The 18,463-nt window shown below is 35.9% G+C and overlaps 2 protein-coding genes across 2 annotated transcripts; one reads left to right on the forward strand and one right to left on the reverse strand.

Moving 5' to 3' along the window:
- Window positions 1–156: 156 nt before the first annotated feature.
- LOC140748145 (protein FAN) lies at window positions 157–11,739 on the forward strand. The gene is made up of 13 exons (XM_073080880.1): window positions 157–521; window positions 635–1,244; window positions 3,231–3,302; window positions 3,652–3,854; window positions 4,441–4,684; window positions 5,075–5,197; window positions 6,036–6,297; window positions 6,674–7,088; window positions 8,504–8,592; window positions 9,465–9,597; window positions 10,010–10,214; window positions 10,902–11,046; window positions 11,483–11,739. The coding sequence occupies exons 1-13, from the start codon at window positions 508–510 to the stop codon at window positions 11,581–11,583; spliced, it is 2,616 nt and encodes an 871-aa protein (XP_072936981.1). The 5' UTR covers window positions 157–507; the 3' UTR covers window positions 11,584–11,739.
- Window positions 11,740–13,897: 2,158 nt separating this feature from the next.
- Window positions 13,898–17,222, reverse strand: Axud1 (AXIN1 up-regulated 1). Its single transcript, XM_073080881.1, has 2 exons — window positions 16,582–17,222; window positions 13,898–16,344 (listed from the first exon to the last, which is right to left on the reverse strand). Exon 2 carries the CDS (start codon window positions 16,336–16,338, stop codon window positions 14,119–14,121), a length of 2,220 nt encoding a protein of 739 aa, XP_072936982.1. The 5' UTR covers window positions 16,339–16,344; window positions 16,582–17,222; the 3' UTR covers window positions 13,898–14,118.
- Window positions 17,223–18,463: the final 1,241 nt, after the last annotated feature.

Raw genomic sequence — 18,463 nt, forward strand, 5'->3', positions numbered from 1 at the left:
ACATATATCTAATAAAAATATTATAAACGGTTCAAAAGTTATAAAATATTTAAAATTTAAACTATTTTTATATTTAGCCCACGTCACAAAAAAGCAAAAGCCAATTATTATCTAATTTACCTATTGTCTGTGTGGTGTCATTTGACAATTTCATTGTCAAGTGAGAAATTCAAGAATTTGTTCAACAAGAAAACAACGAGTTTTGTCAAACAAAACGGATAACGGTTCACGATCGCTTATAGTAAAAATTACTTTCTGAAATAAATATATATTATTTTTCTTTTGTTTGTGTAGTGGCACAGTGATATAAAAATAAACAGTTCAATAAAAACCTGTTCGATAAAAAATATTTTAAATTTGGCCATTGTCGAAACGGTACAATACAAACAAAAGAGAATGTAAAATTGTAAAGTGAATCATTGTAGGTATTGTGTGGTCCGAACGCAGCGAATTATTATATTAAAAAGTTTATCAGTGTATTATTTAAAAGTAATTTAATAGTTCAACATGAATAAGTCCAGGTATGTTAAATGACGTTCACTTTAATGGAATCAATTTTATTTAGGTTTAATAAACATAGCCGGTGCTTTGTGGCCTAACGTACTTTGTTCAGAATGAATTATTTTATTTTTAGATTTTCTATGCTGCTTTTGGAACCCGGAGAGATATATTTCGAGGATTATTCATGTAAAATGAACGATCAGGAATCTCTTACAATAGACTCGGCCAACCAAGGGCGCTTGAAGCTTTGTTCCAAGTCGCTTGTATTCGAACCACGGGAATGGAGGTTTCCTCTAATCAAGCTGCACTTTAAAGATTGTTATGATATCTGTTCTGTGATAAAAGAATCATCGGGTGATAGAAAAAATGTGATTAAAATTCAAACAAAGCAATACGCCGAGATGTTGGAAGATAACATCTTGGCACCTTATAAATTTAAATATGAGAAAAAGGTGTTTTTCTTTCATCTCGATTTTGTGTCCGCGGAAGAATGTCTGAGTCAAATGCAGCAACTTCATAGGGCGTCTACACTTCATGCCCCGGAACATAATAGTATGGTGGCGACCATTCTACACTCACGGTACATGAGAATGGTCTTTGATCCTGTCATGATGGATGACTTCACTGAACAGATAATCTGTGAACTCCAAGCGGAGAAAATATCACCATTAGTGAGGCATCAAGGAAAACTTGCACTGACCCCTACTACACTCTACTTTCAGCCATTTAGTAATATTGAAAATGTAAGTATTCTACCCTTTTTAACATGCTTTTATTAGCTTGGGTTGTAGGTATGTATGTAGGTAGGTAGGTATGTATGTATGTAACTAACAAGTAATGTAATCTTTGAACTTGATTTCTATCCATTTTGAACATTTAATTCAAGATTTTGAAGAATTATTCTTAATTGAACTGCAATCTGTATAAGTTAAATCAGCACATGTATTGTTCATTGTTTAATTGTATTTGCTTACCAAATTGATGGGTGACCAAATGCAAATTGCAGTTTATATTGGTCAGTAACTTCATACACTTAAATATGGCTAAACCAACCTAATTTAAATGCCCCATTATACATTGTATTAGACACACATTATTGTATTACAGTTATTTATTTATGCTTTATTGTCTATATTAAAATTAATAGTAGAGCAAATTTTTTAACTCAAAAATGACAAAGTTGATATCTAATACCCTTGAATATATATCAGCTCCAGGATTTCTACTGAAGGTCTGCCACAAATGTTTTGTAATCTCCAAGGTCTATGTTGAAATGTCTCATGTATAAGTCTTGCTCTGTACTGCTCTGAGCACTGATGTTCTACTTAAGGTCTTTCACAAATGCGTTGTTACTTTAGATTGAAATGTCTAATGTTTGCTTTACTGCATTAAGCATTGGTATTATGTTATAGCAGTGATAGCCTAGTGGTTAAAAAACGCGGCCTCTCGATCGAGGGGTCCGAGGTTCAAATCCCAGGCACGCACCTCTGATTTTTAAAATTTATGTGCGTATTAGAAATTAATTATCACTTGCTTAAACGGTGAAGGAAAACATCGTGAGGAAACCTGCATACCTGAGAGATTTATAAAAAAAAAAATATCTTGATTTATAAAAATTAAAAAAAAAGGTATGTGATGTCTACCAATACGCACTTGGCCAGCGCAGTGGACTATGGCCTAATCCTTCTCATTCTGAGAGGAGACCCGTGCCCAGCAGTGGGACAGTAATGGGTTGATGATGATGATGATTGTTGTGAAATAAATACACCTATTACTACCTCATAACAGCAGTGTTAAGCGCTGCTGTGTTCTGGTTTCTAGGGTGTGGTAAGGGAGACATACTTATCCGAGGCGTTCCAGCTTAGTCCTCAGAGGTAGCGAAACAAATGAGTCTAAAAATTAAATAAAACAATATACTTTTTGTTTTGAAACAATATACAAGTTTTGATTATTAATGTGTACTCTCGTAAATCTCTTTAATAGGGAAAATTTGCCTATAACTTAAATAGGTATTCTCTGTAAATTACATGAAAACAAAGTATTGAAATATTTTTCCCGTTACCAAACAATCCCTTATTTTGAGCGATTATTTTTATATTTTTGTGAACAGATCGTATATTTTAAATCTATAAAGATGGTAAAACTCTTCATGGATCATATTTGTAATTCACACAACTATTTTAAAGGTGCTCCCTTTGCGGTTCGACTCCGGCGGCACCACCGCCACACCTATTTCTACCTAATAACAGCAGTGTTAGGCGCTGCTGTGTTCCGGTTTGAAGGGTGTGGTAAGGGAGACAGACTTTTCCGAGGCGTTCCAGCTGAGTCCTCAGGGGTAGCGGTGCATCTGTAGGCCGACGTCAGGTAGGAATATCTAATCCTATCTGGGGTTGATTACAAATGTCCATGGGCGGCAGTAGCCACTTACCCTCAGGTGGACTGCATGCTCGTCTGCTACTCCTATATTATAAAATAAAAAAAAAAACTTCTGCCTGATAACTGTGTTAAGTCATGCTCTGTTTTACTTAAAGGTGCACACCTTTTATAAGAGAGACATAATGAGACATTCTATATTACTTTTTAGGGATAACAACACAGCTGTGGCTGACCTCAGGTAGGGTTAGTCCCTTTGGTTATAGATATGGAAGGACAGTTGCCACTCAACCTCATTTGAAATGCATGCTCGTTTGTTAATTACATGATATAAAAATAAATATATTTATTTGCAGAGTCCAATAATCAAAGTAAAATTGGGTGAAATGAAGAGAATCTACAAAAGAAGATTTTTGTTAAGGCAAGTTGTATGTATCATTGTATGTCATGTTTATTTTTATAGCTTTTTGTGTTTTGTTATCATTTATCGCTGTAATGCTAACATAGCTTGAACAATTATTTGTGACAAATTGTAAATGGCATGTAAAATTTGTACTAAGAAATTCGACTATATTTTACACATTTGTTATTATCATTGTGTATAATTAAACATTCATTTGAATAAATAAATGATTTAATTGATTTGCATTTCACGCACACTCTTTACATTTTCATTTACTTTTATTCATTTAATATGCTTTAATATAATCATTTTATTAGCAACCTAATCTAATATTAGAATTTAATTAAGTGAGAAATGTAGTAAATATCTTTCAGGGCTTAGAAATATACAGCAGCGAGGAAAGCTTAATCTCACATATTTATTTAACATTTCCATGTGAAGAGATCAGGGATCAAGTGTTCAGTACTCTAGAAGATTCACCTAAAGTCAATTTGGAGAAAGTACACACTGATGAAATGACTCTACAGTGGCAGAATGGAATTGTCTCGAATTATGATTATTTAATGTATTTAAACTGGTAAGTTTGATAGCACTGAAGCATGAATATCAGTTATCCATTACATCATGCCAGATAATATAAAATAAAACACACATTTATTTATCTATGAGCTTGCATAAGAGAAAAGTTAAAATTTATTATAAAAATAAAAAGGTTACTATACATTTAATATAATCAATTTTGTACAGTTAAGTGTATATTTGACTGTGTTATAAGAACATGTATGTTTTGTATGAGGATCAATTTTAATTAATGGTTTATTTTCATGTATTTCTAGATGCAGTTTTATAAACGAATGTTACACTTAGCAATACTCTTCGTTAATACTCATTGAAAAATAGGAAATCCAATCTCCAAAGGCCATTATTATTAAAGGTTTTCATTGTTTTTGAGGTCAAGATTACTTTACTTTGGCTTACTTTCGAAATGTTGTAATCTTATATATTTACATTTACAAAACAATTTCTGTTACAAATTTTATTTATTACATCTGACCTTACGCTGCTTGTGTCATCCCTTATAATGACTTACATGACTTATGTATGGATGATCCTTATCCATTAATTATCTTTGTAGGAAGTTTTTACTCACATATTCTTTGCAGCTTAGCAGATAGAAGTCAAAATGATTTAACACAGTACCCAGTGTTTCCGTGGATAGTGGCCGACTATACCTCAAAATCGCTAGATTTGGACAACGTCGACACATTTCGAGATCTCTCCAAACCCATGGGTGCATTGAACCCTGATCGCTTGGAGAAATTACTGGATAGATACAATGAAATGAACGATCCAAAATTTTTATTCGGATCGCACTATTCAGCGCCAGGTCTTGTCTTATTTTATTTAGTAAGTTATTCTATTTGGTAATTTTGTAAGTTTATTCCTAGCCTTTTATAAGTAAAATAGAAAGGTACTTCCCCGCCGTGAAATTGAATGAAGCCACAAAAGGCTGATTTATAAGTTATTTTTTAATTCTTGACGTTCTTGACGTTTTTAGAGAAAATTTACGTATAAATAACTAATTCCGCGTAATTTACGTAATAAATAAATAAGTGAGTATATAATTTTACGGACATTTTAGAATGGAGACGTGACAAAACTATTTACGCAACAATTTCAATTCAACACTGGTTACAGTTTCTTGTTAGGAGTGATCTATCTATCTATTTTACTCATCTAAGTTCATAGCGTGGATTTTTTTGGAATATTATTTTATAATTTGTATTTTATTTGCAGGTTCGTAAGTATCCTCAATACATGTTGTGTCTACAAAATGGAAGATTTGACCATCCGGACAGAATGTTTAATTCAGTCAGAGATGTTTATAACAACTGTTTGAATAATATGTCAGATTTTAAGGTAATTAAAGTGATTTAAAATGAATGACTATTCCTAATTCATAATTTTTGACTATAGGTCCGACATGCAGGGGAAGGGTTTTATGGAATGTGTGATAAGTTCTGTTAGCGTCAATGAGGTTCGTGCTTATCGATATTATATCAAATATTATTCAAACATAATGATGTAATCATTAACCAGTAATTTGCCAGTGTAACGATAGAAAAGGGGTCAAAAGGAAATGCGATAACGGTAACAATTAAACACAAAGAGCTCGAAAACATAGAATAAATCACACTAGAATTCACTTTGTATAGTATGACATAATTTGTGCAAAACAAGCAGTGAAAGCCTAGTGGTTAAGAAACTCCGCCTATTGATCGAGGGGTCCGAGGTTCAAATCCCAGGCACGCACCTCTGATTTATCAAAGTCCTGTGCATATTAGAAATTAATTATCACTTGCTTAAACGGTGAAGGAAAACATCGTGAGGAAACCTGCATACCTAAGAAATGTAAAAAAAAAAGTTTTCAAAGGTATGTAAAGTCTACCAATTCGCACTTGGCCAGCGCGGTGGACTATGGTCTAATCTTTCTCACTCTGAGAGGAGCCCCATGCCCAGCAATGGGACAGTAATGGGTTGATGATGATGATTACATAATTTATTTAGAATATCGTTTAGACTTAAGGTGGTTTATTTTATTTATGTTTTTTGTACCTAACTACTTGATAATTAAATTACAGTGTTTTATTATTGTAGATACTAATTTAATATTGCTAATTGTAAATAATTAAATGCGTTTTAGTAAATATCGTTAAACTTAGTTGTTAAAAGCTAATTTAATATAATTTATTTTCAGGAACTAGTACCAGAATTCTATGACACAGGTGCAAAAGGTGATTTTCTGGTAAACAAGTATGAAATAGATTTCGGTGAACGACACGACGGTAGTAAGGTGTGTGATGTAAAACTACCCCCGTGGGCGACGTCGCCAGAAGATTTTGTGATTAAGCTAAGAGAGGCCTTAGAATGTGATTATGTTTCAAGACATTTGCATTTATGGATAGATCTCATATTTGGGTATAAGCAAAGGGGTGAAGAGGCCGTGAAAGCAAATAATGGTAAGTTCATCTTTTTCTTTTACATATTTTTGCATGATTTATCAGTTACTTGTATAAGTCAATGGTTTTCGTGTTACGGGGCAGAGGTTTTCTGTCCTCCAGGAATATGACGGGAAGACAACGTTTCCCTGCAAGGAATTTTGTTGTCCGCAGTGCCAAATGAGTATGCTGTCCAGAAAATAGGTCGCCCAAAAGGGTCTTCAAATTAATTCAAAATTTGTCAATTACTGGTATTTGTGAGATTTTGCCAAATTATAATATAGTTTTACCTAAAACAATAAAATGTTTCCTAGCGCCATTTTGTTCGAAGCTAGTCCAGATGTTTCTCTGTAAAATATTCAATACACAATTTTTGTAACATTTTTTATATTTACAGTCTTCCATCACGTGTGCTACGAAGGTTCCGTGGACCTTGACTGTATATATGACATGAATGACAGACATGCCTTAGAGGTCCAGATAATGGAGTTTGGACAGGTACCCAAGCAAATTTTTACAAAGCCTCATGTCAGGAAGATCGTACATAGAGTTTGCAAGCCAGTAAGAAACCCGGAATCGATAAGTTATAGCATAGATTGCATTGATACAATAAAGTTACACAAGGACTCTGTCAAATGCGTTCTCAGGCAGGGATCGAGACTCATCTCTGGTGGTAGAGACGGAACCCTGAAAGTGTATGATATAGAACAAAGGAAACAAATCCGAAGCGTTGCGTTGTCGCCTACGCCCTTGAGTACGTGTGTGATGGTCGACGAACATATAGTTGCTGTTGGCTCCTGGGATAATGAAATGTAAGTCTGAAGATTTAACTTGGAAGGTAGTTTTGAAGGTGGTAGAACCGCCTGTGGTTCACCGGCGGCACCACCGTCATACCTATTTCTGTTTGATAACAGCACTGGTAAACGCTGCTGTTTTCAGGTTTGAAGGGTGTGGTAAGGGAGACATAGCAGAGCGAGGCATTCCAGCTTAGTCCTCAGGGGTAGCGACACATTTGTGGACGACCTCATGTAGGAAACTTATCTGGGGTTGATTACAGATGTCCACGTGCGTCAGTAGCGACTTACCAACAGGTGGACTACATTCTCGTCTGATACTTTTATATAAAAAAAACATTTCTACTGTAGAACCGCCGTAGTAATTTTCATTTATCTCTTATAGTACTAGGCACTTGTACTATACAAATGTACTAATTCTTTTACATGTCGATAGGTTCGATTCTTTACAGTTCACTTTTGAAAACACAATCCTCTATCACAAGTCTAAATAGGACTTACTATATTTCTAGGTGGTTGGTCGTTTGTTGCTTCCGAAATAAACATTTTTATGTAATAATAAAGGCAGCTGTTGAATGAAATCATTTGGTACGGAATAGTACGGATGTAAACATGATTTAAATACGTTATATATGCACCGTCCATAGTTCATACATACGGGAATTCCCTCGTCTTTATCAGTAGGTATGTGCATTCACTAACAAAGGGCAATAAAATTTATGTTTGACTATAATTTATGATTCATCTAAAGATTATATATTTATTTGATTAGAAGTACATAAGTCTATGCTTTGAAAAACGAATTAAATTGTAATTAAATTAAAAGTTGTAATGAGTACTGCAGGCGTTATATTATTACGACAGAACAGAAAATGAATTATGTAGGTACTCACAGCTTTTATAGAATCTACTCTGCTAAATAAATACTGCAATTTGTTTAAATATACCGATATATTGAAAATTGACGTCAAAAGATAATAGTTTTTGTTTCTTGTAATACGTAACACAATAAATAATATAAGTAGTCACTTTTAGTGCTGAAACAACAAATAATCGTGCAGGTTATTTGACTTTAAGTCACATGACTTTATGCCTATGGACATCTGTTGCCGTCAGCCCATCATTTACCAACAGCTGAGCACAGGTCTCTCAGAGTCTCACGGCGATTAGGCCATAGCTCATACAGGTAGAATTAATCCACATTTGAGATTTTTTATTATGCGTGTAAGTTACCTCACGACGTTTCCCTTTGCGTTGGCGTATGATAAGTTTGTCAAAAATAATTTCTCTCTTACCACATCGTTCAAACTAAAACACAGCATCGCTTAACACTGCTGTTATTAAGCAAAAAATGTGTGTGGTACACTTTTGTATTAAATAATTTAGCAGTCTACCTTTAAAGCACTCCCATTTATGTGTTTTCTCTGATTCAGATATTTATACGACGTGGAATACGGCAGAGTTATAGAAAGTTTTCGAGCACACGACGACTCTGTTAGCTGCTTGTTATGGCTACAAAAACGTAAGTACTTATCATATTGTTGTATGTAGATGAATTCGCGGTGTAAGAGTCAGATGAACGTATCTACATTTTGTCAAATTTACAGGAGAGCAAAAATAGTGTGAAAATTCGCCACTTCAAACTTTACCAGATTATTAATAGAGATAATATACAGTAGTTGAAATAAAAATATTGAATATAGCGTTACGTCGTTTTGCCATTTCATAAAAGACTACATTGTGGTCTGTTTTGTGAAAAAGAAACCATTTTTGATTTCTTGTACATACGTTCATCTGACTCTTACACCGCGAATTGTTATGTGCACTTGGCAAATATAGAAATGGAATCTACCTGAAGTCAAATCACCCATGCGTTGCTACTCCTGAGGACTGAGATAGTCAGAAAAAGTCAGCTGGGATCCACCCTCTGTAACGAAACGGTTTTTTTATATGATATAGGAGTAGCAGACGAGCATGCAGTCCACCTGATGGAAGTGGCTACTGTCACCCATGGACATCTGTAATCAACGCCACATAAGATTAGATTCCTACTTGAGGTTGGCACAGATGGGCCACTACCTCTGAGGACTAAGCTGGAATGCCTCCGAATTGTATGTCTCGAATTGTGTGTCCTACCAGACCACAGCAGCGCTAAACAGTACTGGTTATTAGACAGATATAGGTGTGGCGGTGGTTCCGCCGGAGCTGAACCACAGAGGGTTCTACCACCTTCATACATACATTCATAAATACTAAAGTACGAGTAAATGGGTTAGTTTTCATTATATTACGACCGCGTATTTCATGCTTCTAAATCCACCGTTTTAAACTGTGTGTTTGTTAGTCGTACAATATTATTTTTTTATTTAGTACATCTATAAATTATAATTGTAGATCACTACCTAATATCGGGCGGTTGTGACGGCGTGGTGCGAGTGTGGGGCAACATCGGCAAAGCAGGGCAGGCCTTACGGGGCCTGAAGGCGGAGTTTGACCACGACGGCAAAATCACCAGCATGACCTACAGGTGTGTATCATTTAGCATTTTTCTTAACATGTTAAAGATAATGACAATTTATTTACAATTTCATGTTTTCGCTTAATATTTTTTAAATAGTTTCTTGTAATATGGTAGTTTAGTGGGTCATACGAAGTTTTCAGATTTCATAATATCTTGATTATCTTTATAACTAAGAATTGTTCTAAATGTCGTGTTAAATATTAATTCCCGTTGAATATGCGAGTTTAGATTTTTTTAGATTAGCTTGGCAAACAAATAGTTTTTTCTAAATGTATGGAATTTAGTGACAGGTTCAAAATATTTTAGTCACAGTAATATTAGATAGAGAATACAACGAAGATTGAGACACAGATTTTTTTAACCTCAAAAAGTTATTTATTTGCACAGATTCATAAGATTTTCTTGTTTTTATTTACAGATACCGTCGCCACGAGTTTGATATAATTACGGGCACGAACGACGGCGAGGTGTTCATCTGGGACTTCACATCAAGAGCCCTGGTTAATAAGATCAGACTGTACTCGACGGCTGTTAGTGGAGTTTGCTTCTTGTCGACGGATAGGATCGTCACAGTCAGCGAGGGCGGCGAGATGACTGTCACCGACCTTAGCGTCCTACATTCGGTAAGACTAATTATTAATGTGTATCTTTTATTCCCTGAAATTAATTCCTTGTAAAATTTGACAGCTGGCAGTTAAATAACTAGAAATTAGGCTATCAATTTGGGTGTCCGAGTTTCAAATCGCCAGCTGGCGCCTCTAATATTTCGTGCGACACTTGTTTTCAAGGTAAAGGAAAACGTTATGAGGAAACCTACATGCTTGAATTTTTTTAAAACAAAAAAGAAGTTCCTAAATCCCAAATGTTGTGAACATTACCAATACGCAGTTTGCCAGCGCGGAGGACTCCGATCGATACACCCTTCTATTCCGTTTCCAACAATATAAATGGATTAATGAGAGAATAGAGAGATAAAATGAATAGTCCTTTCTACAATAATATATGTGTACAAGCTTTTGCCCGCGGCTTCGGTCGCGTTACGAAGTAATATTATTAACTAAGAAGATTTATACAAATTTTCATCCCCTATTTTATCCCCTTGGGGGTAGAATTGATCAAAATCCTTTCTTAGCGGATGCCTACGTCATAACATCTACCTGCATGCCAAATTTCAGCCCGATCCGTCCAGTGGTTTAGGCTGTGCGTTGATAGATCACTATGTCAGTCAGTCACCTTTGAATTATATATGTATATTTAGATTTATATTTTCTATCTTATTAATTTCACTTTCAATTTATTTAATTCGTCAGGTGTACCAGAAGAATTTCTCGGAGGCGATATCGTCGCTTTGTTGGGACGGCACCAGCGTTCTGTGGCTCGGCGGCGGTTCGGGAACCTTGTTACAGTGGAACATGATTACTGTGACGCAGCTACACGAGTTACTAGTACATAATGGTAGGTTTATAAGTTCAATTACAATTGTATAATGCCATTTCGTATAATGCGTAATGTAGATAGATAGAATATTCTTATTGCACACTTTAGTAGATCTTAACAATAATACACAATTTATAAATTAACCTATAAACCATACGATACGATTAATCGTATCGTATGTCGTACAATGTAAGGATCTTTAATATCCTATAATAAGGACAGTCATATTTTTTGTAATGGAAAGAAGGATATAATAGGACATAGCGCTTATGTATCTACTTTAAATGTAAATAGAGAAGGGCAATTGTTTTTATGAAAAATGTGTAAGAGAGGCACATATTATGGTATTATAACATTTTTATCTCACCGCTGAATACGTGTTTTAGCCAGTTAATTTCGTATCTTTAATAAGTATTAATGTCATATTAACTTTATGCATCCTTATTAATTCCAGATACAGTGAAGGCGATACACTATGACGAAAACTCTAAAACATTAATAACAGCGAGCAAGGATAGAACAGTTAAATTATGGCAGTTAAACCAAGATTCCTGACAAATCCCTTCTACATAGAGCAACAGTATTACATTTATTTTTGTATTATGCTTCACGTATTATTTCGTAACTATGTACATTAGAATAAGCTGATTTTTAATGTCCAAGAACAATGTCTACATTCCCCGAGACAATAAATAAAAGGAATTTATTGTGTCACTTTGTTTCATTCTATAATTCGTGCAGTTGGTATAGTTCTCGCCGTACTGCTAGTCCGCTCCGAATATAGAAAAGAGTCGCGTCGAAATAGCAAATTGCAGATATTGGCGGGATGAAGGCAGCGCGGGACCCTACCGGCACCCGTCCGCTGCCCGCTCTCGCCCACGGGTACATAGCTGCGTTAGTGTGCGCTTACGTTACGGAGTATATGCGTAACCTGCGCACAACAACTTCAGAGCGGACTAGCAGTTTGGCGCGGTCTATACGTGTCTATTTGCGTCTCCTTTTTTATATTATAACTAGTGGTGCCCGCGGCTACGCCCGCATTTTAAAGAAATAATATGACATACATAAAACGGAAAATTTGTACCTGTATTGGAATGACAGTGGTGCCATCTGTTGAAAATTGGTCTTACCAACTTCGAAATCCTCGTGGGCTCTTGAACAACAACTTTGCAAAAGATCATCACTTGATCAAATGCATAGTTTCCGATTTTATAACTACTTACGAATTAAAAATTAATTAACAAAACCTCTTTACCACGGACTAAATTGTGAATCTAAACCATTCTCAAGTCCCCTTGAACACACACAACAAATTTCATCAAAATCAGTCCAGTCGTTTAGGAGGAGTTCAGTGACATACACACGCACATAAGAAATATATATATAAAGATTAGATTGTTCAGTTCAGTTCAGTTCACTTGTTCAATGCTGTCTGAAATTAGCTCCAAATAGAATAGAATTCGGGATATTGCAGATGCTAGTGTTATTATTCCGGATATCTGCAATAGAAACTTCGTGTGAATGTCGTGTCTCTTCAAGCGAGAACATCACCAAGAACGTATAACATACGTTGTCCAAAAATAAGTGTGGCAGCAACGTAGATGAGGTTGGCTGGTACCAAGGACACTGAACTCAAATGGGCGTAGTCGGCGACCTCATAAGACATTAATGTTTTATACAGAATCAATATGCTATTAATACACTATTAGCAATTACCACTACCATTGGCCTAATCGAATCTTTAATTTTGTTTGATTAATTATTTATTATTTAGAGTCTGACTTGCTTTATCAATCACATAGAATAAAGCGAAGAATTTATGTAGCCGCTCATAACCGCAGTAAAAATTATAGTCTATGGCTTCGACTTCGAATTTATAAGTAGGTGAGGGTAGAACAAATGTGTATCTACCGTCGCGTACTTATAAATTTTATAAATACGGCATAATTAAACATTATCATTTATTAACTTATATGTGTTTATAAGATTATCGTTACTATTTCAAGTACTAAGAAAGATTTCGGGCAGTCAACACGACATAGAAGTTAGGTTATTATCATTTCTCTAGTCCTCGTATTATTGTTCTTGCAGCATTATCTTAGCACGCGACATTATACCCAAGTTAACATAATACAGTGATAGTCCAGTGTTACGATATTCGGCTTCTATGGGGAGGTCCGGAGTTCAAATCATTTGAAAATGAGTTATATTATAAGTTGTTCTCAAAGTTGTGTCAAGTTAGCCAATCCACATATAGCCAGCGTGATCGACTATCGCCTTAACCCTTCTCATTTCGTTAGGAGACCCGTGTCCAGCAGTGGGACAGTAAGGAGTGTATGGTAATCATCTACTGAAGCATTACAAGATCGAGGATTGTTCTCTATGTGTAAGATTTCAGTCCATTTAATTTTAAGTAATTAACAGTCTGTCGGTGCATTGCTTAAATTTGTTAAATCTATACTATGACTATTTTGTAAATATTATAATAGTGTCAAAAGGCAGGTGCCCAGTTTTTATATTTCTAATTTTAATACAATGGAATCAGGTTATTATCGGCAATAATTTAAGAAGTTTACTGTTTGAGAAAATGCAAAAAAACGCTATACAAAATCTTATTGTAGGAGATACTGTAAAAACCATTTAATATCAATTTTCATACACTGGAAAATGAAATAGCAGTTTCTGGTTGAGTAAAAACTTACATAACTATAAATAACATTGATTTTTGAATTGTTTAATGCACGATTCTTGGCAAAGAAAAAGGTAACTACGCAATTCTCATTTTCAGTTGCAAATGATGTAATGTAAAAATTCAATTTTATTTTTTAGTGTACAAATTCAATGGTTATGCAATATTAAAACCAAATCACTCTTTACTCATATTCTTTTAATTCTGATTATGAAAGAAACCTTGATTTAAATTTATACACATATTTAACCATTTTATATAATGCATTCAAGACAATTGAATAAATGCAGTATAAATAAAGATGATAAAACAAATATAATATACATTGGAATACCCAATTGATATAATAAAAACTTGATAACAAGATAATTCATTGAAATTATTAAAAGATAACAAGTAAACTACACAGTAACAGACTCTACCATAGTTTTTTTAATAAGTTCTCCAAAATTCTCTGTAGTTTCAACAGCTTCATTTTCGACATTGGGCGTTGGCTGGCTTTGTACATCCGATGCCTCTTGTGTGGTCTGGTCCGAATGGTCCAAGTTTAGCAATGTGTTGTGACTAAACCAATTCTCATCATTCTCTACAGTTTGTAACTTATTACTAGTTTGATATGGCATTGTCATTAGAGTAGTGTAATGAGAATCATTCTTATTTTCAGTATTTACACATTCTGAATTAGTTTTATACATTTCATAGTGATTCTGTGGCATAGCATGGTACTGTAAATTGTGCTCAGGTATGCTTGTGCTAGGCTTATGCATGTAATCTGGCATGTACATGTGCCCATAGTGATTAAACATAGACATTTGTGAATTATGTGCAAACTCTTCAAAACTAGTGGCTGAAAAACTTTGTAATCCTTTAAAGTGAGTGCTGTCTGTATGTTGTTCATAAGAATAATTGAGATCACATGGAAAACTTTGCAAGTTATTAGGCATAGGGCTGAAGTCCATTGAACCGACCGTTGAGTAAGGAGGACCTTTTCCTTGGAGGATATTTGATGTATATGGGTCATGGGTGTGATGCTCTGACTTATCTTCGAAGAGGACAGCATTATTCCCATCAATATTGTGAACTACTTCATTATTGAAATTATATCCAACATTTTTCGGCATAGCACTTTGAGCTGCTGCACCATTAACATCACAATGTACATTGTTGAAGTTGCCAGCGTTCACACAAGACTCAACCTCAACCCTCGGGGTAAGGCTTACATCACGTAACAGTCCATCTTCATGGTTGAGACATCTGTCCCTCTCATACGATGTACTAGGGATACAAGTACTGGGGATACATGTATTGGTTGTGTTAAGTTCAGCCCACTGCCTCTTGGCGGCTTCTTGGTTTTCTTCATTCTTCTTTTCCAAGCCTAATCTCATGAGCGTTTGAATGAAATGAGTTCTAACTCTTATAGGATTGAACTCTATTCTTCCAGTAGTGTTGCCACACCCATCTCGGGTGCAACCGCAGGGAAAGTTTAACCTATCAACTTGACATTTAATGCCAGCTAAACTGCAAGAACAGTTCTCGGGGTTACATGAACCTTTACAGGCACATCCACAAAATTCACGTGATGTTCTTATGTCTCGACATTCATCTTTTTCGTAGCCCTCTATTTTCCTTACCCCAGCCGCTCTGAGAAGAGCTCTCCGTTGCCGTGTGGGCACAGGCTGCAGGAAGTAGTAGCTGTCCAGATCTAGTTCTGATTCAGATATATCACTGGCCTCTTCTTCAGTATCACTGTCTTCACTGGACGACAGAACAACACCTTGCATTGAATGCCGCTCACTTTTAAGTTGCTGTAGTATCTGTCGATGTAATCTCCTTTGTTCCAAGGCATGTTCCACCAAAGTAAAGTTTTGTGTGTGCGTGTGCACCCACTCCATGCCTAAAGTAGAGCCTCCCTGTGACGGCACACATGAGAAGCCTTGAGCTCTGGGGAAATAGAAAACTGTAACATTATCGAACTGAATTTTTTCCTTTTTCTTTTTTGCGTGTGGTGTATCACTTTCATCATCACATTTCCTTTTAAGACTGCTTCTTAGGGGTTTACTGATTATATCCACTGGATTATGGCCGTCTTCATTCTTACTACTATTTTCAGGGTTATCATTAGCACTTGTGTCAGTTTCTGATTTAGTATTATATAGACCGCTTGAACTAGGGAGTGAAATGTTGAAACTTGGTAGCTTTGCATCGTCTGGGGTTTCCGACCCAATGCCAGAGTCACTGCCATCGGACCGGTCTTGGACTTCTTCCTCTCTGTCATTCGAGGTGCCATCTGGAGGGAGGCTTCCGAGAGCAGAGTCCTCACTATCTGCCGAAGCAGTGTCCGTCTTAATATCATCAATATCACTTAAGGTATCATTGTCATCTATTTTTACAGCGTAATCTATCTTACTATCACTGCTCTCATAAAACTGAGAGTTACTATTCATATTTTGTTCATCATTAGAGCTAAGATCTTCACTGTTAACATCACTATCGCTACTCTTTTCATCCCGGATGAGAGGACACTCTTGCTCATTGCTCTCCATTGTGTTAGAATCCACTTCTGGGTCCCTCCGCACCTCCTTATCCTGAAGGAGTTCTATGGAATCAGATGGGTTGTCCATTGTCACCTGAAATTTATACACATGAATAAGAATTGTTTCAAAATAAATAATAAAGTTAACAGAGTAATTTGAATTTAGTAATGTAAATATTACAGTGGAGTAAAAAGAACAGATGGCTAAACTTATAGTATTTGTTACTAGAAAGGTCTTTTATACGATTTAGTTAGCAAGTATGCCCGCTAGTACCAGACGGAGAGTGCACCATCATAAATCAAACGAAATGATAAAACAAAAAACCGGTACCTGATTCAAAAGATTGTGGTCTCGGCGGGCTTCACCGGCTCTCGCGTCCTTGGCTTATTCTCCAATCCATGGCAACTGCTTTAGGTCTGTGGCACAGCTGCACGCTCCGAAACGCGCGTACAACTCATATCAACAGTCACCAAGTACACCAAGTAATCATATTTTCTGTAAATTCGGTCATCCAACTGCACCCATTGAGCGAATATCACTTTAATGTCCACCACATAAGGTCCTTTTTTAACACTGCACGACGGTTGTGTTCCCTATTTATTTTCTGCTTTATTTTGATAAAGACCACAATATACACTGTACGTTGATATTTGCGAGCAATATGTTTCTTGATGAATCGACTGTTTTCTTGTCAAAATTTCTTAGAAGAGACAAAAGTGGCCGCGCTATTCTTGAAGGGAGAGCCCACTTTTACTACGCCGATGTCGATGTTCTGTTCTGCTGTTTCCACTTCCCACCTCGCGTAATCGTGTTGGTCGACTCTTGGGCGACGCAGGCAAGTTATAATACTACTGGTTAAGATATCCTCCGAACGAATTTGGTAGCGCGCATCGAAACGCCTTTTTCATTTAGTCGGGTTCGCTTGCGTTGTTCGACGTGACGTTACCTCCCTCTGCACTCCTCACCCCGGCCTTGCGACCCTCCGCTCCGCGTCTACCCGTTGGGCGCGCGCAAGCGCGTTCCGTGCCTCGCGGTTTAATAATACCAGCTTTAAAATAAATTCTCCCATTTATTTGATAATTTGAATAAAAATATAAAATAGTAGAGTTAATTCTTTTAAGTAAATATTTTTTATTTAACAGGTATGATAAGTCTCTAGATAGAATAAACAATTGTAAAGTATAAAAATGATAATTAGGAAATTATATTACGAATTATCACCGAAAAAATATCGAAACAACTCTTAATACACTGGAAGCCAGTGGATTTTATTACTACACTAGTTTTATTTATAGTATTAGAGTTGGCACCGATTTTTGGGTAGGTGTCCGAGGGAAGCTGAAAACTTGTCACATACCTCTCTAAATATACCCTAACACGGAACTGCAGACCGGGCTGGTGAGTAGCGGTGCTATCATCCCCTAAATTAAAAAAAAATCCAAAAATATATGTGAAGCAATACGCAATTTTGCTAGATATAATACTTATAATAGTAGGGGAGCCCAGGATGCTAAATGTGTAGAAACTCGAGCGTCATTGGGACCTATACGATTGTGTAGATTAGACATTAGAATGAAGAAAAGGTTATATGATATTTTTCGATTTAGCGGGGGGTTTTCATATTCTGACGATTTGAAAAAAAACAATGTATGAGAATCTATGAAGAATAATGTATATTCCTAAAAATGGGCCTTTTCCTTTAGTTTGTGATGCATTATGACTTCCCCGGGATTCATGCTAATAAGTAACACTATCAGATAGCATTATAATACAGGATGTTTTTTTTTTCAAAATGACCTTTATTTCACTACTTCGACGTGTGGTAATTGGCAGGTTATGATGTTTCCGTTTTTTAGCATTATTTCCTTTATATTAAAAAGAAAATTGACCACGCTCGTACATGTCCAGTGATCGATTTTTTTTATTCTGCAAACCCCCCGACATAGAAAGCTCATTTATGGTTTAGGATACTCTACAAGATGTAAGGTATCTCTCATATCTTAGTCTGACGCGACTCGAGACACTTCCGAAATCCCCTCTTGGGCTCCCCAACTATAATGGAAAAATAGAATATAAAGGCACGTAATAAGAGCGAGTTAGATTCGACAAATTAGTCGAATCCGGTCCGAGTGCAAGGAGAAATTGTGAATTAACTAAGTTTAGGATCAAAGTTGGGATTATGCGTGTAGCTATAGCTTTGCCAAGGGAGAGA

The sequence above is a fragment of the Epargyreus clarus genome, unplaced genomic scaffold (assembly GCF_041222505.1).
Source record: "Epargyreus clarus isolate Ecla_fem2 unplaced genomic scaffold, WU_Ecla_fem_2.2 ptg000015l, whole genome shotgun sequence".
Classification (NCBI taxonomy): domain Eukaryota; kingdom Metazoa; phylum Arthropoda; class Insecta; order Lepidoptera; family Hesperiidae; genus Epargyreus; species Epargyreus clarus.

Coding starts and splice junctions, on each gene's coding strand:
- LOC140748145 (XM_073080880.1), top strand. Junction 4,685..5,074: donor GTCTTGTCTTATTTTATTTA/GTAAGTTATTCT, acceptor TTTTATTTGCAG/GTTCGTAAGTATCCTCAATA. Junction 7,089..8,503: donor GGCTCCTGGGATAATGAAAT/GTAAGTCTGAAG, acceptor TCTCTGATTCAG/ATATTTATACGACGTGGAAT.
- Axud1 (XM_073080881.1), bottom strand. CDS start 16,338: ATGGACAACCCATCTGATTCCATAGAACTCCTTCAGGATAAGGAGGTG.